The following is a 23,250-nucleotide window of genomic DNA, read 5'->3' on the forward strand; positions in this document are numbered from 1 at the left end:
GCCCCCGCCCCCTGCCGCTGTGCCCCCAGTCCCGACCCGGGGAGCTGCGGGGGCTCCCGGGGGCAGGCGAGCCCCGAGCCCGAGGCACCCCTTGCCGGTTGGGCGAGCGCGCGGGCGGCACCCGGGTCAGCTGTTCCGCCACCCCACGCGGCCGCCCCGCCCCTGCCCGGGTCTTATAAGCCTCTCCCTCCGCCTCCCGACGGCCGAACTGCCCGCTGCCCTCCCGGCCAGGCGCCCCCTGCAGCATGATCTGGAACACCAATCTGCGCTGGCGGCTGCCGGTCACCTGCCTGCTCCTGCAGGTGGCCCTGGTGGTCCTCTTCGGCGTGTTCGTGCGCTACGACCTCGATGCCGACCCCCACTGGATCGGCAGTCAGGGGGATGAGAACACCACCAGCGACATGGAGAACGAATTCTACTACCGCTACCCGAGTAAGTCCGGCCACCCCGCAGGCCCCGCAGAGGCGGACGGGCAGGTCCCCCACCCTGCTCAGAGCCCTGCCTGCCGCACCTGTGCAGCCTGCTGCTCGGGAACAGGGGGCGGGGGCCCTAGAGGAGGTGAAGCTGCCCGCAGCCCGCTGGCCCTCCCCACGCAGCCTCCCCACGCGGCACCTGCCAGCCCCTGGAGGGCACGCTTGACAAATGGCCACATGGGCACCGACTCTTCCCTGTGTTGAAGCGATAGGGAAAGCTCGCCAGGGTGAGCTCACTCCAGGTGCCATCAGAGGCCTCCAACCTCCCCATCGGAGAGCCTTACTTGTCCTTGAAAGACCCAAGTCCCATCTCAGTCACCAACCAGGGGGTGACCCTGGCTCCCTTGTCCAGCTGTGCCCGTACTGGCCACTTAAGGAGGTAGGTCCGATGTCAAGGGCTGCAGGGATGGCTCACTGACTTGCCAGTCCTGCTATGGGGAGAAGCATATGGGACCCAGGCACCTAACCCTCATCTGGCCTGGAAGGGAAGAAAGAACAGCCCTCATTCTCTGGTGTCTGCAGTGCCGGGGTTAAGAGCGTGCCCTTGGAATCACCAGACCTCACTCCTCTCATGGTTCTGCCATTAACCAGGGGGATAAGCCTTAGGAAAACATCAACCTCCCTGAAACTCTGTCACATCTGTCCAGCGGGGGATGATAATAGCACCTCGCGTGCAGGCATGGGGTGAAGCTGGGGTGAGACAGGGCACAGGAAGTTCCGGCACAGTGCTGGGCTGGGCATGGAACCCGCACTTCCTAATGAAGCAGTTACTGGAGGTGGACAAAACACAGATGCCCTAGGACTCAGGAGCTGGAAGAACTGGTCCAAGGTCACTCAGGTTGGCCCAACCTCCAGACCCCTCAGCCCAAGGCTCTTCCCATGCCCTTGCGTTTACTGATTTTGGACACCGTCTACCAGCAGCCAATGACAATCATCCCCACGGTTGGTGCGCACAGAGTCATGGACTGTTAGTTTCCGCGGGGACCGTAAAGCTCACACGCAACAGCCACCTAGGCCGGCTGGCGTTCCCTCCATGGCTTGAAAACCCTCAGCGAGGGGAGCCTTTGCCTCCAGAAATAACATTTCACTTAGCTCCAAATAAATAACTGCATACATGGAGGATGACAGCCTGCATGAAAAAAGACAAGAGTGGGGGGCGGGGGTGCCAACTCAGTGGGAGGCGGCCATATTACATGGCTGCCAGAAAGCGAATGCCGTCACAGGTTACATTAATAGAAATACGGCGCTTAGCAGAAGGGGGGTTATGGAAGAGGAGTGTGCCCTGTGCTGGTCGAAACCACAGCCTCTACTGGGCTCCACTCAGAGTTGTATGTTAAGAGACCATGACAGCTGTGGCCTTAGAATTAAGACTCCAAATCCACTCTTCACTGCCCACCTTTACTCTCCTTGGACAGATCTGGCAAACGGAGAGGCGGGACAGCTTGAGATCCTCCTTTGCCTGTTCTACTTCACTCTGGCTCTTGCTTATCTCTCGGCCATAACCAGCCCTTCAGCAAAGCACAGGGGACAAGTTCTCCCATGGGCATTCATAGGTCCTTGAGGGGTCCAGACAGTGGAAGGTCTCAAAGCCCTAAAATAGGAGCTACAGAGCCTCCCCAGAGAGGGTTGCGGTCCTCACATCTCCCCAGCTCCTATCCCCACTCCATCCACACCCACCTTCCATGCCCCACCGTCATCAATTCACCCAACAACCATTTATCCATAGGGTGGCCACGTAATTTGTCAACTAGTGACACTTTTGAGAGTGAGGGAGTGGAGAGGTTGCGCTCATAGTAATTCACCAGACCAGAGACGTAAACCACAACCGTCCCAACAGACCAAGACTCAAGGCCGTTGTGGATGAACAAGTTGCACATCCTTGCTTTCTGACCCCGAAGGGCTCCCAGACTCATGGAGGGCACCCCAGTGCCTTGTCTTCAGTGATGTCAGGCTCTCTGGGCAGAAGAGATCTGAGACAGCTTCCTGGAAGGTGGTGGGATGGTGAGGAGGGGTGAGGCAGGGCAGGTACGCCAGGAGCAGGTGAGTGGTGCAGAGTGGCCCAGCAGTAGGGTTTGTGAAAGGGTAGGAGAGAAGCTGCTAAGGGGGATGAGACAGCCCCAGCCACCAAGGAGGGCTTGAGTTTCTCCTGCTAGTTCCCCTTGGCCATCAACAGGAAGTGACAGAGAGGAGAGGAGTAGAGGGAGAGATGGCCGGCCTCTGGACTCCCGTCACAACGGCTCAAGCCACCAGACGTGCGTTCTCTCCTTTGACCTGCCCCCCCCCCAACCCTGCCAGGAAGGCACTGTTGGGACTCCCATGTTATAGACAAGGAGACTAAGGCCAGAGAGGGGGTGACTAGGAAACCAGAGGGCCAGGGCAGGAGCCCTGGACATCCAGGCCCGTGCTCCTGGACCACTCCCCTTCCTTCAGGTTCACCTTTCCCTTTTCCCCCTGCCCAGCCCTTCTCAGGTCCACTGGGTCATGGTGGCTGTGGTTCGGAGTTAGAGGGCACGTGGCCTCCTGGTTCAGGTGGCACCCCAGTGTGGCAGTTCCCAGGGGCAGAGGATGAGGGCACACCCTTGTGGTACCTTCTGGGTTGTTGGCTCCAAGCTGTCAACATAATGGGCCTCACTCAGGCCCAGGGGATTAGTGGAGCCTGCTGGGCATCTCAGGTTTCCAGTGGAGTCCAGATCCAGCCGGCTCGGGCTGGGGCTCAGGAGGGCCCAAGGGCTGCTCCCCACACACAGGCCCCTCGGCAGGCCGCAGGCACAGAGCCAGCTGGAGACTTGCCCCAGCAGTGCCCTCGGAGGCCAGCGCTACAGGCACCTGCTGCCGAACACGAAACTTCCCCGCGGGCTGGTGCTCTGGGGCCCGAGAGGCCGTTGGCAGGGTCTGGGGGAGGTTAGCCCCCCGGAGCCATCAGAGCCTGGGTTCCTGAAGCGTCCCGGGAAGACTGAAGGGGGAGCAGGACACATGTTCAGAGATTTGGCCAAGGAATAATTTCAACCATTAGAGCATTTAAATTCCTCTGTTCTCTCCCCACTTACGAGTGCTTTTCACACGCTCTGTCAGGCAGGGCATTTCTGTCCCTCTTGTGGTGCAGGGAGTGGACGGTAGACATTTGCCCAACACTCTCGGGGTGGCGTCCGTGACCCAGGCAGGGACCAGCTGAGCCCTCCCACCAGCAGCCCAGCTGCTTTCCCCGGGGCCTCTGCCCCATTGCCAGGAAACCGTGCAGTGACGGGGTGGTTCTGTGGTCGGCTCTGAGGTGTCAGAGAGGTGGGCACGGAGACTTGGGCAAGTGAGGGACTGGCCAGGAGGTCTCAAAGAAAAGTCTGGGCTAGACTGGCCTACAGTGAATGGGAAAAGGGCGGCCCCAGGTTGCACCAGGCGGGGCGCCACCCTCTCTGTGCTGGTGCAGCAGAGCGGAAGAAGCCGCTGAGGCCCAGGGCGAGGGGAACTCTGGCCTCAGATTTCAGAGATTTCAGGGACTAGGCCAGCTTCTCAGGGGGAGGGGGGGCGGGACCCATCCTGGGGGTGAGGGAGAGTGAGCTAGGAGGGGGGTGGAGAAGGGGAGAGTGGGGTACTGCTGCCCCCTTGTGGCAGCTCTTGTGGCTGGCACACCAGCTGGAGTCTTCAGCTGAGAGACCAGACTCTGGGAAAGAGGGGGGAAGGGCAGGTATCTCTCCAACTCCCACTGTCCCACAGCAAGTTGCCAACTCAGTGCAAAACACCTGGACAATCTTGAAGGAGACAAAGGGAAATTGTAGCTGATATTACCCATCAGTTGCTAAAGAGCCAGGCCTGTGCCCCAGGATTGAATGAAGTCATTAAATGTGCACCGTAAACCTCCGGGGTGAACACCACCTGAGCCCCTGTATTACCCTCCCCCCCCCCCCATTTTACAGGAAAAGAAACTGCAGATCAGAGGGATTATGTCCTTCCTGAAGGTCACACGATTGGGACTTTCAAACCATTACTGGTAAAAGCGTTTTAGGAACTAGCACCAAACTTTATGAAACGTAAACTATTCAACGGTTTTATGTCTGGATTCTAAATTAGGACCGGTTTGGGAGATAAAGAGAAAGGGAGCAAGAGAATGAATGCGGAGGTGCCCAAGGAGAGGAGAAGGTGGCATCCGTGTGCCTGAGGTGGGGGGAGAAGAAAGAGACACCAAGAAAGAGAAGGTCAAAGAGAGAGGTTGGGACACCGGAGGAGTCACAGAGGACAGAGAACTGGCGAGAGGGGGCAGGCAGGGATGATGCACGGAGAAGGGGAGGGCCTCAGGGAGAATGAAGGCAGCCCCAAAATTGCAGTACCCCCCAGGAGGGCCCCCCCCCATACCCCACCCCCTGTCCCTGCCCACAGGGTTCCTTTCTGCTACCAAACTGCCTCTTCTGAAAAGGCCCCCATCCTCTGTGACGCTGCCTCTTCCCAGGGATTCCTCCCACCACCCCCGCCAGCGCCTTCCCTGTCCCGTCTGCTAGCCTCAAAGGCAGGCCAGTTCTCAGCTTCTGTCTCCCCCTCATCGTGCCCACATTCTGACTCACATCTCCATCTGCGGGCCTGCCCAGTCTCACATCCCCGCTCCACCCCGCACAGCCAGGTTCCGTTCCTCCCACCTGCCCTGTCGACCCTCACGATCCACCACCGCCCCCCCCCCACATCCCCGTGGTCATCTTCAACTCCAAGGACACCAGACCCAGCCCCTCCCTCCCACTCCACAACTGCCTCCGATCCCCTGTGTCTTGCAGCAGAAGCCCTGCCCTCCTGCCAGCTCCCCTCCCCGGCTGCTGCTGGAACTGAGGTCTGCGAGTGTCCCCTCCCTCTTTCACACCTCTCCTCCAGTCTGCCACCCATCCGTTCTCCCCAAGAATAACCATAATGCCACGTATGGCGCTTCACGCGCATTAGCTCAGATTCCCCCACGACAGTTGGAAACGTGATAAACCATGAAATGCGATAATACACGCAATCAGCTGCACACATCGTGAAACCGACACCAAGCTGCTGTTTGTTCGCGCAAATTCGCACAGGTCTCCAGGCAGGAGCTCAGAGCGCCATGCTGGGGTGAGACCCACAGCTCTCTTACATCAGCTTGCACGCCCCCTGCCCCGGGCCTGCCCTGCGGCGTGCAGGGCCTCCTCCCTCAGCCGCTAGCCAAGGGGGCTGTGGCCGTGGCCTGGGCCACAGGAAGGCCTGCGGGGGGCGGGGGGGGGGGGCTCCCCAGACACGGTCAGAGGAACTGGGGACCAGCAGAGTGAACAAAACCTACCGGGAGGTTTACAGTCGAGTGCGCTAGACAAACACACCGTTCTGCAAACTTCAAAACCGGGTGGTCTGGAAAGCCTCTGTGATGAGGCAACATTTCGTTGAGATCTGCAGGAAGAGATTCTGGCCGTTTTGTGGGAACAGCATCCCAGGGGGAGGGAAGGACACAGGCAGAGACCCCGGAGTAGGACTGAGGAACACGGAGGCAGGTGCAGCTGACGCGTGGGGGGAAGGGGGAGGAATGAGGAAGGAATGAAGGGGGCAGGCCAGTGGGGCCTGCAGGTCCCCCCCCCCCCCCCGCCTTTTTTTTTAAACGTTTCACTTGGGAATAATTTCAATTTATAAAAAGTTGCTAAAACAGAAACAGCACAAAGAACACTGCATACTTTTAACTCCAATTCAGCTCCCTGCTCCTTCTCTCCCTCTCTGCACAGAGACGCAAACACATGCACTCTTTTCTTGTCCGAATCTTCTGAGGGTGGGTCAGACACATCATGGCCCTGTCACCCTAAAGATTCCGGGATGTTTCCCGAGAATGGGGGTATTCTCTGCAACCACAGTAATCAATTCCATAAATGTACATTGTGCAATACCTTCATATACAGTTTCTATCGAATTTTATCTAATTTTCTAATTAGTCTCTAACTTTGTCAATAACAACCTCTATAGCTCTCCTCCCACTCGCCCCACCCCCACCCCCCACTGCCTGCCCCCCTGCCCCCACCAGGCAAATCCAGGATCCAGTCCTGAGTTAGGTATTGAATGCAGTAGACCTATTTCTCTTTATCCTTTTTTAACCTGGAACATTCCTGCGGCCTTTCTTTGTCTTTTATGACGTTGATACTGCTCAGGACTCCAGCCTCACCCCCGTTTCTAACAGCATGTTACTCATTTTCTGTTTGTCTGATGCTTCCTCACGAGGAGAATGGGATTATGCCTTCTGGGCTGGAATACCATACCGGTGATGTGTCTCCTTCAGGGTGTCACATCTGAAGGCGTGTGCCATCCATCTGTCCCTTATTGGCGATGTTAATTTTGATCATTCAGTGAAGACCTTGCCCCGTTTCTCCACTTCGTAATTACTGGGTTTTGTTTGGTTGGGTTTTTTTTTCTACCTTGTAACTTGTAAGCAGTCCATGGGGAGACTCTCGAAGACAATGCAAATGTTCTGCTCTTCATCAAAATTTCTCCCTGGATTTAGCACCCACCGATGGAATCTTTACTGTGAAAATCACGATTTTCCAACTTCAGCACTCACTCTACATTTAACCGTCTGGCCCTCGGCGTTCTGGTACAAGCAAGAGCCCTCCTCACGATCTCATTTACTTCCGACTTTGAGTTACTGTTTTTGTCATGGTTTTAATTCATTCCAGTACCTAATTATTTTGATGCTCACACTGCCCGATTTGGCCACCAGGAACCCTTCAGTCTGGCTTCTCTTGTGTCCTGTGACACCTATAATTCCTTTTAGCGTCTTATTTTTTGTGACTATCTTTGCTTCCCTTCTGTCCTTTTCTGGCAATCTAGAATCGGGCAACGTTAGCCCTGGAAGGACAGTTAAGATCATTCTAATCCATCCTTTGGTTTTATGGAGGAAACTGAGGCTGAAGGGAAGTGGCTTGTCAGGACCACACTGTGAGCTGATGAAAGAGTTGGTTCAGAACTCAGAATTAGCCTATGCCTAAGTAACAATAAATAATGACACTTGTCCATTTTGAGCACCTATTATGGGACCGACACCGTTAGGTACTTTACATACATATCCGCATTTAATCTCTGCAGCATTTGTGACTAAGCATTCCAGAAGGCGCTGAGACCCAAGTGTGTTACCTGACTCTCCAGAGTCATCTGTCTACCAGATGGAGGAAACGGGTCCAAATTCAGGTCTCAGTGATTCAGGAAAGGGTACTTGCTGGAGGTGGAGGTGGGATGTGACCTTCACGGGAGTGATCAACTCATGTGCTTCACCAGTCAAGATGAGACTAACTTCTCCGTACTAAAGTGATGCAGTTGAGGGGGCAGAGCGCAGAAAGTCTGGGTTCTGGACCCTAGATTCTACGTGTAATCCACAGCCTGGCCTCCATTTCAAATGCCCAGCTGCCCACCTCCACCCAGGGTGTGCATGGAAAAAGGAAGCTGCCATCTCCTGAGGGGACACCCAGGCCTTCCTTGGCCTTAGAACGAGTGGTCTCAAGTGGGAGGCTCACCCTGGTTTCCCCCCAGCCCAGCCCCCTCCAGAGGTTCTTAGGACAAGACGGGGGTGGGGGGGTGGGGGGGGTTAGCGGCTGTTCTATGCACAGGAAAGTCATTCATTACTGCCCCTGGCCCCAGGATCCGGATGCAGACATGGGAGGAGGGGGTTTGGAAGGCTACTGGGTGGCCAGTGGCCCGGAAGACACAGGTTCTGCGCGGGGCTTTGCTGGCCCAGACCCAGGGCTAGGGCGGGCTAAGCGACCGAGCCCCCCGGCTGCACTCTCCCCGCAGGCTTCCAGGACGTGCACGTGATGATCTTCGTGGGCTTCGGCTTCCTCATGACCTTCCTGCAGCGCTACGGTTACAGCTCGGTGGGCTTCAATTTCCTGCTGGCGGCCTTTGGCATCCAGTGGGCGCTGCTCATGCAGGGCTGGTTCCACTCCTACAAAGAAGGCTACATCCGCTTGGGCGTGGAGAAGTGAGCGCGGGGCGGGCCCGGAGGGCAAGGGGCGGGGCCGGGGCGGGCTCTGCAGGGATGGGGGCGGGCCCCGGGGACGAGGGGCGGGGCCCTGGGAAAGGGGGCGGGTCCGGAGGCGGGGCCCGGGGTGAGGGGCTGGCCCGGGGGCGGGGATCACAGGGCGAGAGGGCGGGTATGCAAAAGAACATTCGTCAGCCCGCGGGAAGGCCAAATCCACAGAAAGGGGGTTCAGAGGCAAATGGCCATAAAACCACGTTTAACGCGCAAGCCCCTGCTGTCACATATAGGGCACCGACCGGGGATCATAGGCCAGGTGTCTGAAACTTAAAACATGCCAAATACTTGCAAGATGATTAATTCACTGAAGCCAGTTAATGAATCCACGACTTTAGAGAAACTGGAAAAATAGTTGACTAGATAGAACATGGTCGGAGCCAAGAAATTAGTCTTTTGTATAAAATCTTTGACAAGAAAGTCTCACTCCCAAAGCCGTAGATCCAAAGTATGAAAACACCTGTAATATATTTCATTGGCCACCACAGCCAAAGAGCTATGGCTGAATGAAAAACAAAAGTATACAACTTTTTAAAAATCTCCAAAGAGAATTATTATGAACTTCGTGAGTTGGCAAGTTTTGGGTGAACCAGTGATTGGGTGAGTTGGTCACTTGACAAATTGAGTTTTGGCAAACTGGCTTTCAGGGGATTGATTTTCAGCAACTGAGCTGGAGCCCATTTTTGGTGCTCAGGACTGGATGCTCATGTTGTCCCTAGACCCTCTTCCTGGCTCCTGTGCCTGCTTGAAGAGTCCCACCTGTCACTCTAGGGTCATGGCTCCCCTCCAGGCTCTGCCCAAAACTCCGTGGGCCCTCCTAAGAGGTGACATCGAACTTCCATCTCCCGGCAGCTGGAGGCCCAACGTCAGATGGGTCTTCCGGCTGCAGTTGTGGGAACATCAGCAAACAACTCGGCCTCCATGTTTCATGTATATGATGTGGCTAATAACAGTACCTGTGTGGCACAGGAGGACATATGCTGTACCAGGCAGCTATTTCTGTGCCTGGCACTTAGTAACTGTCATGATTCATTCAGCCGGGCCCTATGTGAGGCCCTGGGGACACAGCCGTGAACAAGGCTCGTAGTGAAGCAGACGCTCCAATGAACATCCTCTGTCTTGGGAGGGACCTGACAGGACGGCCCCCATTCCACTCCCTGGCCCTACAGTCACCTGGTCTCTTACTTCTCACCTCCTGATGCTCACACACACACACCTGAGCGTGGGGCAGGGGCACTTCCTCTGGCTGCGAATGGCTTGCGGGTCTAGCCTCTACTGTCCCTACACCCACCCCTATTAACAACTCTCCTGACTCTGCCTCACACTCCAGGACAGCTTTGCCGCTGGCCCGGCCCAGGAAGGCCTGGGTTAAGAGGCACGTGGATGGAACCAGGGTCTCCTTTGGCCACATGACATCTACCTGGCTGTCTGCTTCTCCATCAGCCTCCTGCTGACCGGCTAGGCTTTCAGGGTCCAGACTTAAGAAGGACCTAGGTGCTTCTCTGCTTCTGTTCTCTCTGTTGGCCTTCCTGCCCCCTCCACCCAGCCCCCAGCTCCCTACGGCCTGCAGGAAGCCCTCTCTCTTTTCCCTGGACACAGATCCTCTCTCTCGGGTAAGGACAGGAGAGCTCAAACCCAAGCAGAGCCCTGGTAACTAACAGAAGAGGTGTGTTTAGAGTGAGATCTAAGAGTCTGGAGACAGAGACCACATGTGGGTGGAGGAATCAAGGAAGGCTTCCTGAAAGAGGAGGCAGTCAGAAGAGGTTCTGGAAGGGCAGGTAGAGGACGGAGGGCAGGGCGCGGCTCCAAATATGCAGCATGTTCGACAACAGCCGCCAGATGACTTGGGTGCCTTGACCACAAAGTTGCCTGCAAGGAGGGGGTGCTGAGATGGGGTCACGAAGGAAGGGTGTGGCCTCTGGTATGTGCCGTTGCCTTGCTGGACCCTTCACCTGTTATTTTTTTTTTTCATTCTTAGAGTACCTTTAGGATGTTATGTGCCCTTGCGACATCATGAAACGGAGGCTCAGCAAGGTTAAGCCACAAGTCCAAATCCATAGATGACCAAAGTCCAGATTCAAACCCAGGGCTTGGAGCACAGCTTTTTGCTGCTGCCTCAGCCCCTCCCCTGACCCATCTCCCCACAGCCTCATCAATGCGGACTTCTGCGTGGGCTCTGTCTGTGTGGCCTTTGGGGCGGTTCTGGGCAAAGTCAGCCCTGTCCAGCTACTCATCATGACCCTCTTCCAAGTGACCCTCTTCTCAGTGAATGAGTTTATCCTCCTCAGCCTGCTAGAGGTGAGCAGGGATCAGAACGGGGGTGGAGATGGAAGGGCCACTTGGGGTGACAGCAGGGAAATAGAGAAAGGGAGGGCCGGGGAGATACGCCAGCTGGATTCGGTTCAATGCTGGCAAGTCGCTTAACCTTCTGAATGTCAGTTTCCTCGTCTCTAAAGTGAGAGTAATGATATTTACTGGGCAGAGCAGGGGCCCCTCATGTTGGTTGTCTCCCTCCTTTCTCTTTCCTGCATATTGGGTGGAAAGAGTGGGTGTTCCTGAACAGTCTTTTTTTTTTTTTTTTAACACTTATTTGAGAGAGAGAGAGAGAGAACAGCATGAGCTGACACTGCAGAGCGTGATACAGGGCTCAGTCCCACGAACTGTGAGATCATGACCTGAGCCAAAATCAAGAATCAGATATTTAACCGACTGAGCCACCCAGGCACCCCCCTGAACATACTCTTACACACACACACACACACCACATCCACAGATTGGTCTCCCAAGAAAAGGACACAGTGTATTGAGGGCTACACATACATAAGGAAGGAGCCTTAGGGAATATCCAAGGTGGACATGTATCGCTGCATAGGTTGTGCACTGCACAACTCTAGAAGTGACAGTCACATGGATTCTGGCAGGAATCATGCCCCTTAAAGTTGGCCAATTCAAGGAACCAAGTAAGGGGTACCTTAGACTTCTGACTCCAGTTCAGATACCTCTTGGTACCTTTGCAGGGGTGAAGGTCATTCAGAGACTTCATCCATTTCTTAGCCCCCAACTCCTCTACATTTGGACTCTGCCTGGAACACCCCCACCCCTGAAAAGGGGTAGAGATTTTTTGCTTTTCTTTTTTTACATTACACTACATCCAGTCATTCATTTTGTCATTTTGTTCAGCCACCAGACTGACCCAGGCCGCCATATCTCTACCTCTTAACTCACCTCCTTATCTTCATCCTTGCCCCACTCACCACCACAGGCCAATCCCCACCAGCAGCCATGGAGACCTGTCAGTAATGCGTATGAGACCAATTCCCCTGATTAAAACCCTCCAGTAGCTTTTAAAATTTCACTTCAAATAAAATCCACATTTGTTATAAAGCCCTACATGTTCTGCCCCCAGCCTCTCTCTCCAAGCTTATAACCTACTCTCTCCCCATCTTTCTGTGCTTTGGCCATACCCTCCTGTCTGTTCCTCAACACGGCAAGCTTGGTTCCCCCTCGGGGCCTTTGCTCTTGCCTGGAATGCTCATCCCCCAGTCATTTTCATCACTGAGGTCTCAGCTGGAATATCACCTCTTCAGAGAGGCCCTCCCAGATTCTCCCCCCTATATAGTGTTGCCCTCTAGCTTACCCCCCTACCCCACCCCTAGTCACTGTGTCTCACATTGATCTGGTTTATTTTCTTCATAACATTTCTCCTTCTCTGATAAACCTTATCTGTCTGGACCATCCGTGTCCCTAGCACCTAGTTCAATGCCTAATAAGTGCTCAACAAATATTTACCAAGTAAATACCAAGACTCAAGTCTGACTGCATGTCAGGCAGTGCTCCGGGCACTCTCACTCAGACCCCGAGGAGCTCACAATCTAGTGAGGGAATCAGGAAGTACACAGTTACCATGCAGTGTGATGAGAAGTGAGGTCAAGGGCTTGGTGACATGAAGGAGGGTGCCTGAGCCAGCATGGCAGGTCAGGGAGGCTTCCTGGAGGAAGAGACGTCAAAGCTAGAAGTCAAGGAGAAAACAACCAGGCAAAGGGGTGAGGCAGAGGAAACAGTGCAAAGGCCTTGAGGGAGGCCCACAGTGAGCGGTCTCTGGTGGCTCCATCTGGTGGAAGGAGGGTGTGCTGGGGGAGGGCTGGCGGGGGGGGTAATGGTAGAGGAAGGGGGGCAGGACACAAATCATCAAGGCTCCTGGAGATGGTGTTGAAGAGTCACGAGGGCAACTTTGTCATGACGGCAGTGGGGAGCTATGGAGAGTTTCAGATGGGGGAGTGGCACGGCCAGACACACGTAATAGAAATGCCACTTTGGCTCCGGTGAGGACAATGGCTGGGAGCAGGGAGCCCTGTTAAGAGGCTGTCCGAGTCGCCCTGGTAAGAGATGGGACTGGGGCTGGGGGTAGTACCAACAGAAGGAAGTGATTCAACAGATAGAAAGGAGGGGAATACACAGGCCTTAGGGACTGGGTGTGGTGGGAGGCGTGAGAAAGAAGCAAGGCTAGGTGAGGGGTGGGCATTGGGGCCAATGGGCATGATCTGAAACAGTGAGAATCCACAGTCTTGGGCATGAGTCGAGAGACCCTCAAAAATCCCCCCAATCTGCTACAGAAATTTGGTGTGTGGTTTTTTGTTTTTCTTTGAGAGAGAGGAGAGAGAGGGGGTGGGGAGAGAGGGAGGGAGGGAGGGAGGGAGGGAGGGAGGGAGGGAGAGAGAATCCCAACCAGGCTGTCAGCACAAAGCTTCACTCAGGGCTTGATCTCCCGAACCGGGAGATCGTGACCGGAGCTAAAATCAACAGTCGGACGCTTAACAGCCTGAGCCACCCAGGCTCCCGCTACAAAAATTCTTTTAATGCCTGACAGTCTTCAGGCCTGTCTCTGTGCCAAGTTAAAATACAACAATCACATGTCAGGAGCACTTGCCCTTGGCTGAGCCCTGCTCTGAATACTTCACGTGGCTTATCTCAATCCTCATCTCTGAGAAAGGCACAATTATTACCTCCACTTTACAGATGAGAAAGCTGAGACTCAGAGAGGTCATGAGGGCTCATCCCAGGTCCCAGGGTGCTGGGAGAGGCACCCACCAGGCCGGGAACCAGGAACTCCAGGCCTGTCAACAACCCCACCACTAAGCTCTGTGACCTTGGACCATACACTTACCTCTCTGGCTGGATTTCCCCATCTAAAGTGAAGGAACAAGTCTGTGATTCTGATTGGAACCCCCCCCCCCAACATGGGTTCTGAGTGGGGAGGAAGAGGAGGCTGGAGAGAGGGGAGGGGGGCACGCGGAGGAAGGCTAAGTCCACGAAGCACCTGTTGAGTGCCAGGCGCTCACCGGGCGCTTTACACAAGTTGTCTGATTTAACCCTCGAGACGGCTCTGCTAAGTCACCGCCCTCTCCCCCACTTTGTAAGTGAGGAGCTTCAGACCTCAAGAAATCCAGAGGCACGGAGTGGGGGAGGGCAGGAAGGGACAGAAGAGGAAGAAACCTCCCTACGTGCTCTGACCGTGGGAGACAGGAGACAGGAGGGTGGGGATGGGGTGGGTGGTGGAAGGTCAGCTGGGAGGTCATAGGCAGGATGCTGGCAGTCTAGATCGAGTGGTGCTGGGCCAGGAGTGGCTGCGTAGAAAGACATATGGAGAGGGTAGGACCCAGGGGGAAGGGAAGGGCTCCCAGGAATGAAGATAAGGCAGAAGCTAGTGACCAACTAGGTGACAAACTAGGGGGTGCCCTAGGTTCTAGGTCTGCTTCACCTCTTCCCGCTGGGTGACTGGTCAAGGTCCTCTCCAAGGCTGGGTTTCCCGATCTGGGCACAGTCCCATCTGCTGGGTGAGGATACTCTGGCATTTTGCTGACGGGCTCACAGCCTGGGTTCAGGGATCCCTGCTTTCTCCTCTTCCAAACTGATTGGTCTGTGGGGGCCCCGGGCTCCCATCTTGCAGCTTGTGGAATCAGAGACAGATGGACCTGTGTGTGTGTGTATGTGTGTGTGTGTGTGTTTGGTGGGGAAGGAAAGTGCTCACAGGTGGGAGGGAGAGACAGTATCAGAGCCTCACCGATCCCTGTACCCCAGGTGAAGGATGCAGGGGGCTCTATGACCATCCACACATTTGGCGCCTACTTTGGGCTCACAGTGACCTGGATCCTCTATCGCCCCAGCCTACATCAGAGCAAGGAGAGGCAGAGCTCTGTGTACCACTCGGACCTCTTCGCCATGATTGGTGAGGGCTGCTATAAGGACTGAGGGCCACCGTGATGGGTGAAGGTGGCCATGATGGATAAGGGCCATCATGATGACTGAGGGCTGCCGTGATGGGTGAGGACCACCATGAGGAGTGAGAACCACCATAATGGGTGAGGGTCTCCATGAGGAGTTCAGGTTCCTGTAACTATGCCTGATCTCCATGTGGTCTGGAGGGTGGTAGCCAGTTCCCTTTGGGGAAAGGGCAGAGGGGGTTGCCTGTAGACATCTCCAGGATCCCAGATGATGGTCCCTTTTTCCCACGGGGCTGGAAGAAGTTGGTCACTCATCCTGTTTTCCCTAGGATGCCCTAAGGCAGACAAAGTGGAAATGGTGACTCCATCCCCTGGGTCAGGGCAAAGTGTGAATTCCTACTTCCTGTGTCCATTCATTCCAGAGAACACATATCAATCACTCACTCTGGTCTCCTAAAACCCAGCCCTGCCTTCAAGGGATTATTACCAGATCATTACCAGATAATCTCCCAAAAGTGGGGGGAAAGATTCTCCCTCATGGTGCTGTGGGAGCAAGGTGGGAGGCATTTAGCCCAGTTACAGGGTCAGGCTACACTTTCTGGAGCAGAATCAGGAAGTAAGGAAGGCAGGGAGGATGTCGTAGGAAGAGCCCCCAGCATGAGTAAGGCTGTAGGGTGGGAAGCTGCTGGGGCACGGGAGTCATCTGAGGTCTCTGGAACTAAAAAGGGCAGGAGGTCTGCCTAAGTTCTGTTGGGCCCATCTAACACCTCTTCTCCCGGGCCCACCGGCCCTGTCTGGTCCGGCTAGGCACCCTCTTCCTGTGGATGTACTGGCCCAGCTTCAACTCAGCCGTGTCCAAACACGGAGACGCCCAGCACCGAGCTGCCATCAACACCTACTGCTCCTTGGCAGCCTGTGTGCTCACCTCGGTGGCACTGTCCAGCGCCTTGCACAAGAAGGGCAAGCTGGACATGGTGAGCCAGGGGGGCGGGGAGCGTGGGGAGCCCGGGGAGGGGGCAGGTGCGGCTCTGACCGCCTGTGCCTGGTGGGCACTGATCACCACGCCCTTCCAACAACTCCTTGAGGCTCGCAGCATCAGGATTATCACACCCACCCTGCAGAGGAAGAAACTGAGGCTTGGGGACAAATGATTTGTTCGGATTACATAGCTGGGTTTTGGCATAGCCCAGAACCAGATTCTCAGAGACTGTTGATCTCTGAGCAGCTCCTCCTCCTCACTCTCCTCCCCTGCAGCCTGGGGTGCTGACAGCCGTTCTGGGCTGAGCACCCCATCAGACCTGCCCCGTAGGGTTGCCAGGGGCACCTCCCTCTACCAGGCTTCTGATCTTCCAAACACTGGCCCTCAGTCTCTCTCTCTTCTTTTTTTTTTAAGTTTGAGATTGGGGCGGGGGGGCGGGGGAGAGAGAGAGAGAGAGAGAGAGAGAGAGAGAACGCGAGTGCATAAGTGGGGGAGGGGCACACAGAGAGAGGGAGAGAGACGGAATCCCAAGCAAGCTCTGCACTGTCAGCACAGAGCCCAATGTGGGGCTCGAGCTCATGAATCATGAGATCATAACCTGAGCCGAGATCAAGAGTCAGATGCTTGGGGCACCTGGGTGGCTCAGTCGGTTAAGCGTCCGACTTCGGCTCAGGTCATGATCTCGAAGTCCGTGAGTTCGAGCCCCGCATTGGGCTCTGTGCTGATGGCTCAGAGCCTGTTTCAGATTCTGTGTCTCCCTCTCTCTGACTCTCCCCCGTTCATGCTCTGTCTCTGTCTCAAAAATAAACATTAAAAAAAAAAAAGAGTCAGATGCTTAACCGACTGAGCTACCCAGGAGCCTGAGCCTTCTTAAAGCAACCTTCACCTGCATCATCCCATACGCTCAGAAAGGAAACCCCTTTGATGCTTGTCCACACCCCTGGGAGGTTGGTGGGGGGATATGGTTTCCCAGTGTCCTTCCTGTCACTTCCCTGGACAGACTCTTCTGTCATTAGTGGGGAGGGGCCAAAGCCCATAGATGGTGGTAGATTCTTCTATAAAAAGAAGACCACCTCTCTATCTCATAGTCTGACGCTAGCTTCTTGACACGGGTATATGTGTGCTGGGACACTACCATGGCCCCTGGGTACACTGGACAGCCGCCACACAGAGAGGTAGGGACTCACACATCAGAGGGAAGAGAATCAGACACAGGGATGTGGGCACAGCTGTGTGCTCCCAACACCCCCACGCAGGCAAGGGCACGGAATGAGGTCAAGGTCAGGGGCTCTGGCTCCACACAGACCCGGATCGACTTACCTTTCTGCCTCCTGCTAGCCGTGTGGTCTTTAACAAGCCACATCACCTCCCTGCACCTCAACTCCCTCCTCTGCGCAAGCATCAAAAGATAACTGTCCTTACCTCCTGGGCTTGTTGTAGAGACGGACTGAAATCATCCCCGCAGCCGGCAACGCAGTACCCGGTGCGGGTAGGCCTGGAGCCGTCGTAGGCCCACGGGCTCTGGCTCGGGGGTTTGCACACGAACAGGCCTGATGTCGGCGTACGTCACGGGGAGACCATCAGACATGCAAACCTGCGCACACAGGTTCACAGGGGACATGCAGACATGCCAGTAGGTCTCACCGGCAGGGACACATGATTTGTGCCCACGCACGGTGCCCAGGCTGCTGGTGCAGAGAACACAGGCGCTAGGCCCGGGGCCCTCTGCAGGCTCCTGGCTGGCTGAGACGCACTGTGAGTCACCCTTGCCTCCCGGAGCCAGAGCGTGGGGGTGCAGGCTCCGGGAGAGGACTGAGCTCTGGCCCTCCCTACCCAGGTGCACATCCAGAACGCCACGCTTGCGGGAGGGGTGGCCGTGGGCACCGCTGCCGAAATGATGCTCATGCCATACGGCTCCCTCATCGTCGGCTTCATCTGCGGCATTGTCTCCACCCTGGGTTTTGTGTACCTGACGGTGAGGGCCCCCCGGCCAGGGCAGAGGGCTGGGGAACCCCAGGGTCTGTGTTTCTAACTGGCAGGGGTGGGGAGGTCTGGGGGCTGGAGGGGGCTGGGTCTCTGGGTATTTGGGGCCTCTGGAATCCTGGCCTCCCCACACCCCTGCCACGGCTAAGGGCCCGAGCAACACCCTTCTCACCTCTCCAGCCATTCCTGGAGTCACGGCTGCGGATCCAGGACACGTGTGGCATTCACAACCTGCACGGCCTCCCGGGCATCATAGGCGCCATTGTGGGTGCAGTGACAGCATCCTGTGCCGATGCTAAGGTGTATGGAATAAAAGGGTAAGTATGGAGGAGGTGCAGGGAGCCCGGGCTCCCTCCTTCCTTCTCCATTCCTCCTTCCTGCTGTTCTGGGGCCGAACGTTGTATCTCTACCCCTAGCCTTCCCTAATCTGAACAACCGTCTATGGGCCTCTCTCCCGAACCTCTGTCCTTCCTCAGGAGTCTTAGAGACCATCTGATCTGTCCAGTGCACATGGGGAGGCTCAGGCCAGGGTTTACTGAGCCTTGGTGCCCATTCATATCTGTGGGGCGACACCAAGTGCTTCCTTGGCCTCTCTGTGGAGCCCTGACCTGTTCTCTGTCTCCACTCGAGGCTTGCCAATTTCTTTGGCTTTGATGGTTTCAAGACTTCCTGGGACTCAAGCATGCAGGGCAAGTTTCAGGCTGCTGGTCTCTTCGTGTCCCTGGCCATAGCCCTGGTGGGCGGCATCATCGTGGGTGAGTTGGGAGTGTCTGGGCCAGAGAAGGTGGGGCCGCTGCGGGTGGGGGACCCACCAGCACGTACCAGAGATCAGCCCGGAGGACCCAGGAATCCTGTGCGCTTGTGGCTGTGGGATTGGGTTGGGTTGGGGGTGGGGGGGAGTTTCCCATCTGTGGGAAAGGGCTGGGTAGGCAGAGAGGAAGTGGTTCCTGACCTCCTGTGACCCCTAACTTTCTTTAGGGGTCATTTTGAAGTTGCCATTCTGGGGACAACCTGCTGATGAGAACTGCTTTGAGGATTCAGTCTACTGGGAGGTGAGTTCCAGCAACTTGTTCTCCTACCCGAAGGGGGTTCTGCCCTTCTCCACAGACCCTACTCACGTCAGCTGGGCTGGGTCCTGAGGAGCCAGAAGCTGAAGGTGAGGGACAGAGCCCCGCGTCACCTTACTCCTCCAACGGGAGACTGTGTCTCCTGGGGCGGGGGCGGGCTGAAGGCTTTATTCTAGAGCAGTAATTCCTAAAGTATGGCCCCCTGTGCTCCCCAGAGGCAGCAGCACCTGGGAACTTGTTAGGAATACAAATTTCTTGAATCGTACCCAGTCCTCCTGAATCCAAAATTCAGGGGTGAGGCTCAGCACTGTGTTTCAACAAGCCCTCCCCGTGATTCTGATGAAACGCACACCCGCCTCTGAGAACCACGACCCTCTGTGTGCATTGGAATCACCCGGGGAGCTTTAAAGGTTCTCCAAGCCCCACGAGGCTCCGAGTTCATTGGTTTGGGGGTAGGGCCTGGACATTAGGAGTTTTTGTTTTTTTGTTTTTTTTTAAACTTCCCCAGGTGAATCCAATATATTACCCGGGTTAAGAACCACTATGTGTGGTCCACTTCAGTCTCCATAAGATCCACCTGGAGACCTTGTAAAAATGCAGCTTCCCAGGCACCTGCCCAGGATTGTAATTCAGGAGGGCCTATGCGTGTAATTCAGGAGGGCCTATTCAGGAGGGCCTCAACTTTCCAGCTGAGTCTGGTCCAGAAACTGAGTTCTGTGACATTCCAGTATCAGTACAGAGACCCAACTGGAGAAACGGTGCTCTACAAGCTGAAAGTATTAGGATGTCACACGACTCCATTTCTTTAAAAAGATGCCGCGATTTGGGTTTCCAGTGACTTCAGGGAGGCCTCCCTCCCGACCAATCATTGTTGAAGGCAATCACCTTCGTTAGATGGTGGAGAATGACAGCCACCCACACTTCCCCTCATGACAGGGGGCAGGACCTAACCTGTGTCTGTGGCCCCTGTGACAAGGGCCTGCCCATCACCGCCTTTCATGTGGCTCTGTATTTTTATTTTATTTTTAAAATGGTTATTTATTTTCTTTGAGATGGGGGAGAGAGAGAGGGAGGGGGGGAGGGCAGATAGAGAGGGGGAGACAGAGAATCCCAAGTGGGCTCTACCCTGCCAAACCCACAGTGAGATCAAACCCACAAACCGTGAGATCACGGCCTGAGCTGAAATCAAGAGTCAGATGCTTAACCGCCTGAGCCACCCAGGTGCCCCTTGGCTCTGTATTTTTAACCACACCAGAAGTTTTCTGGGTAATTTCAACTGATATCCATTAGAAGCCAATTTCATGTACATAGCTAATAATGCTTTTGAATTCATTCTCTTTAAATTATTTTTTAATTATAAAATGAATAGAAGCCCATTAAAGGAAATCTGGAAATAGAGAAAAATAGAAAGAAATCCTATCGCCCTAATTCAAGTACTGTTAATGTTTTGGGCATATTTCCCTCCAGTCTTTTTTTTTTTTTTTAATCCTCGCAGATTTTTTAATGTTTATTTATTTTTGAGAGAGAAAGAGAGAGTGTGTGTGTGTGAGCAGGGGAGGGGCAGAGAGAGAGGGAGACACAGAATCTGAAGCAGGCTCCAGACTCAAGGCTGTTAGCACAGAGCCTGATGTGGGGCTCAAACTCATGAGCCATGAGATCATGACCTGAGCCTAAGTCGGATGCTTAACCGACCGAGCCACCCAGGTGCCCCAGGTTTTTTTTTTACACAGTGGAGATTATATGCCCAATTTGAGATCCTGCTCTTTCTTTTTATAAGAAGTATTCTGTCATTACATTCTTAATAAACTTCCTTTTTTTAGCAGCATAATTATTTTCATCCCATTTTTAAAGTCAGAATTTAAACTATTTTAGACACCACAATTAGAAATCACACAGATTTAAACACCAATGAAATAAACTAAAAGATGTTATCAATTCCCATATATATTAGTTCACTCTTGGTTCTGTTTTGATCTTTACAATGTATTCTAAGTTCACACCTTCTCTCTGCTGTATACCTTTCAGCAGTGCTCCGTTTTGAGGACTGTAATTTTGTGTCAGTGGAAGTAAGCCACCATCAGGCCGTCCCCTCAGCCCCTGGCCTCTGGATGGTTTACCTAGGAGATGAGGTGGCTTTCCAGAGGATGAGGGGACACAGCTGTTCCCTAGGACCTTAGATGAGGCAATCTTTTTTAAGTTTATTTATTTATTCTGAGAGAGACAGAGACAGCGGGAGTGGGGGAAGGGCAGAGAGGGGGGAAGGGCAGAGAGCGAGGAAGACAGAGAATCCCAAGCAGGCTCCGTGCTGCTAGTGCAGAGCCCGATGCAGGGCTTGAATCTATGCAACCATGAGATCATGCCCTGAGCCAAAATCGAGAGCTGGACGCTCAACCAACGGAGCCACCCAGGCGCCCCAGATGAGGCAATCTTTGAGATCAAAGCTAAGCCTTGAAGCCGAGGCAACGCTGATCCACCCCACTCCCACTCCAGCTACCAATCCATTTCTGCTCCCCCTCCCCCCCACACACACATCTCACCTCACCCCCCTTTTGGACCTGTCTGCTATTCAGGGAGCTTGTCATGCTGCCTCTCCCTGGCACATTACTCCTGCTCATCTATCAAAAGTGGGCTCAGCACAACCAGAATCCCCCGCCCCTGACTGGGCTATCAGCCTCTCATGTGCATTTGCAGCTCATATTGTCACTGTGCCTGTCACTTGAACGCCTTCCCATTGCTCTGGTGGGGCAAGGACTCTGTCTCATGCCTGCAGTGCCCCAGCACCCTGGACAGTGGCTAGCCTGATGTAGGGGGCAGGACACCTGTGTGAAGGACTGCCCTGCTCCCTGGCATGCAATCTGCACAGTGATCACAAGGTGGCGCCCGCCACACACCATACGCTGCTCCTGACTTGCCCAGGCTGTGCTAGTTCTACCAGGGACACCTGCCTGGCCTAGGGCAGGGCCCTTGGAACTGCCCTCCTGTCTCTGCAGATGCCTGAGGAGCTGAAGAGCACGGTCTTACATCCTGAGGACTCCACCCTCAAGCCCGCGGAACCTTAAACTCCCAGGGCAGGTGAGAAGCAGGTGAGAGCATGGGCAGGGTCTCCCGGTGGGTGCCCAGCTCTGGGAACTGGGTGACACCAGCAAAGGGGCAAAAAGAGAGCATCAAGAAATGCGGATGTGAGCTTCCACCCCTCCTGCCTGGATTGGAGCGGGCATGTGAGGGTTGGTGGCACTCAGACTCCTTGCAAGCTGGACAGGCACGGAGATATATGGAAGGCACTCTGAACTGGAAGGAATATATAGAAGGTGACCTGGGTGCACACTTGGCTTTGCTGCTTACTGGCTGTGACTTTGAGGATCTCTTCACCCAGAGCCAGAGCCTCAATTTCCTCATTTATAAAAGCAGGACTGACAGGCCTGGCTCTATTCAGTCGACCACCTCGGGCTAGTTGTACCTTCCTTCTCTGTCTCTCTTCTTCCCATCAGCTCACAGTCTCCTTGCCCCCGTGTGGAATGCACCAAGCCCTTCCTCGTGCCTTTTGCATCTAACCCTCCACAGAGAGCTCTACCCGACAGGTGCAACTACTTCCCTCTTTTCCAATAAATGAGAAAATTAAGGCTCAGAAAAGTTCAGGTTCTCCAAGGCCACAGAGTGCAAGTGGAGAAACTGGGGTCTTAGCAAGTCATCACCCCTGTGCTCATTAGCGCTCTTGGATCCCCTTGGAGCCCAGAGCTTGGAAACAGCTGCGTCTGGGGCACAAGGCTGAGTGATGTGACCACTTGCCTCTAATGCCCACCCAGTCCGGAAAAGGCAAAGGTGCCCGAGGGGCTACGGCAGGACCCCACAGTGGCCCGCTGCTCTTGGCTCTCTCCCTGCAGGCTCCACAGACTGCCCCGGCCCTCCCAAAAGAGCGGTGCTGACCAAGCTGAGAACACAGGAGCAAGGCAAGCAGCACCCCACCCGCTGGCCTGGCCCAGGGCGCCCTCCACTTCTTTCTCCGTCATCCCAGGAGGCCTGCCTGAGAATGGAGACGGGAGAGCTATAGACAAAGTGGGTTCTGGCTGCAGGAGGCCTGCCTCCAGGGGGTCTTGGTGGCCACATCCTGAGAACAGCAGGCAGGAGTGGGGCCGGCAGCCGGGAGTGGGCGCGAGCCATCCTAGGAGACAACTTAGCCGCCAGCCCAACTTCTGGGGTCTTCCGCTCCCTGCCTGCCCCTCCGCAGGCACCTCCCTTGCTCCCTGGGCCGCCCAGACCTCTCTATGCCATGCAGATGGCAGCCTCCGTGAATAAACGTTCCTGGTGTTCTTTGTAGAATGGGTGTGAATGCTCCAAACGGGGCCGGCTTGAAGGACAAAAGGACCCCAAAGACCTGGCCTCCCGCCCCTGTCCTGACCCTCCATACCAAGCTGCCACCCACAATGCAAGGGAAATCATCCTGGGCTGAAGAGGAAGAATCCGGGGTGCTGGAGGCTGCTCCCGCTTGGGGCCCCCTGCCAGGCTCAGCTTTGGGGCTGGGGTCTTTCCCCAA

The 23,250-nt window shown here is 55.1% G+C and overlaps 1 protein-coding gene and 1 long non-coding RNA gene across 4 annotated transcripts in view; one reads left to right on the forward strand and one right to left on the reverse strand.

The window, feature by feature from the left end:
- Window positions 1-17,949, reverse strand: part of LOC109500494 — a 51,648-nt gene extending 33,699 nt beyond the window's left edge. Inside the window, exons 1-2 of the long non-coding RNA XR_006598836.1 lie at window positions 17,825-17,949; window positions 17,092-17,263 (exon numbers count right to left, since the gene is read on the reverse strand). This is a non-coding gene — a long non-coding RNA (uncharacterized LOC109500494). The remainder of the gene's footprint in view (window positions 1-17,091; window positions 17,264-17,824) is intronic.
- On the forward strand, window positions 167-23,033 carry RHCG (Rh family C glycoprotein). 3 transcript variants are annotated; one of them, XM_003986810.6, is made up of 11 exons: window positions 167-432; window positions 8,229-8,415; window positions 10,617-10,767; window positions 14,548-14,695; window positions 15,498-15,664; window positions 17,507-17,644; window positions 17,833-17,969; window positions 18,283-18,407; window positions 18,631-18,704; window positions 21,710-21,791; window positions 22,601-23,033. In XM_003986810.6, exons 1-10 carry the CDS (start codon window positions 246-248, stop codon window positions 21,776-21,778), a joined length of 1,383 nt encoding a protein of 460 aa, XP_003986859.2. In that variant the 5' UTR covers window positions 167-245; the 3' UTR covers window positions 21,779-21,791; window positions 22,601-23,033. The 3 variants fall into 3 exon arrangements, with proteins under 3 accessions (XP_003986859.2, XP_019687443.1, XP_006932322.2); XM_019831884.3 differs by lacking the exon at window positions 22,601-23,033 and adding an exon at window positions 22,208-22,568 and having other exon boundaries at window positions 21,710-21,802; XM_006932260.5 differs by having other exon boundaries at window positions 168-432; window positions 21,710-21,802.
- The last annotated feature ends 217 nt before the right edge of the window (window positions 23,034-23,250 follow it).

This window comes from Felis catus, chromosome B3 (assembly GCF_018350175.1).
Source record: "Felis catus isolate Fca126 chromosome B3, F.catus_Fca126_mat1.0, whole genome shotgun sequence".
NCBI lineage: Eukaryota > Metazoa > Chordata > Mammalia > Carnivora > Felidae > Felis > Felis catus.

Bases quoted from the DNA above. Each gene is read 5' to 3' on its own strand.
- RHCG (XM_003986810.6), top strand. From the start codon at position 246: ATGATCTGGAACACCAATCTGCGCTGGCGGCTGCCGGTCACCTGCCTG. The intron at 10,768-14,547 runs GTGAGCAGGGAT...CCTGTACCCCAG, and splicing joins TCCTCCTCAGCCTGCTAGAG to GTGAAGGATGCAGGGGGCTC. The intron at 18,408-18,630 runs GTGAGTTGGGAG...AACTTTCTTTAG, and splicing joins GGTGGGCGGCATCATCGTGG to GGGTCATTTTGAAGTTGCCA.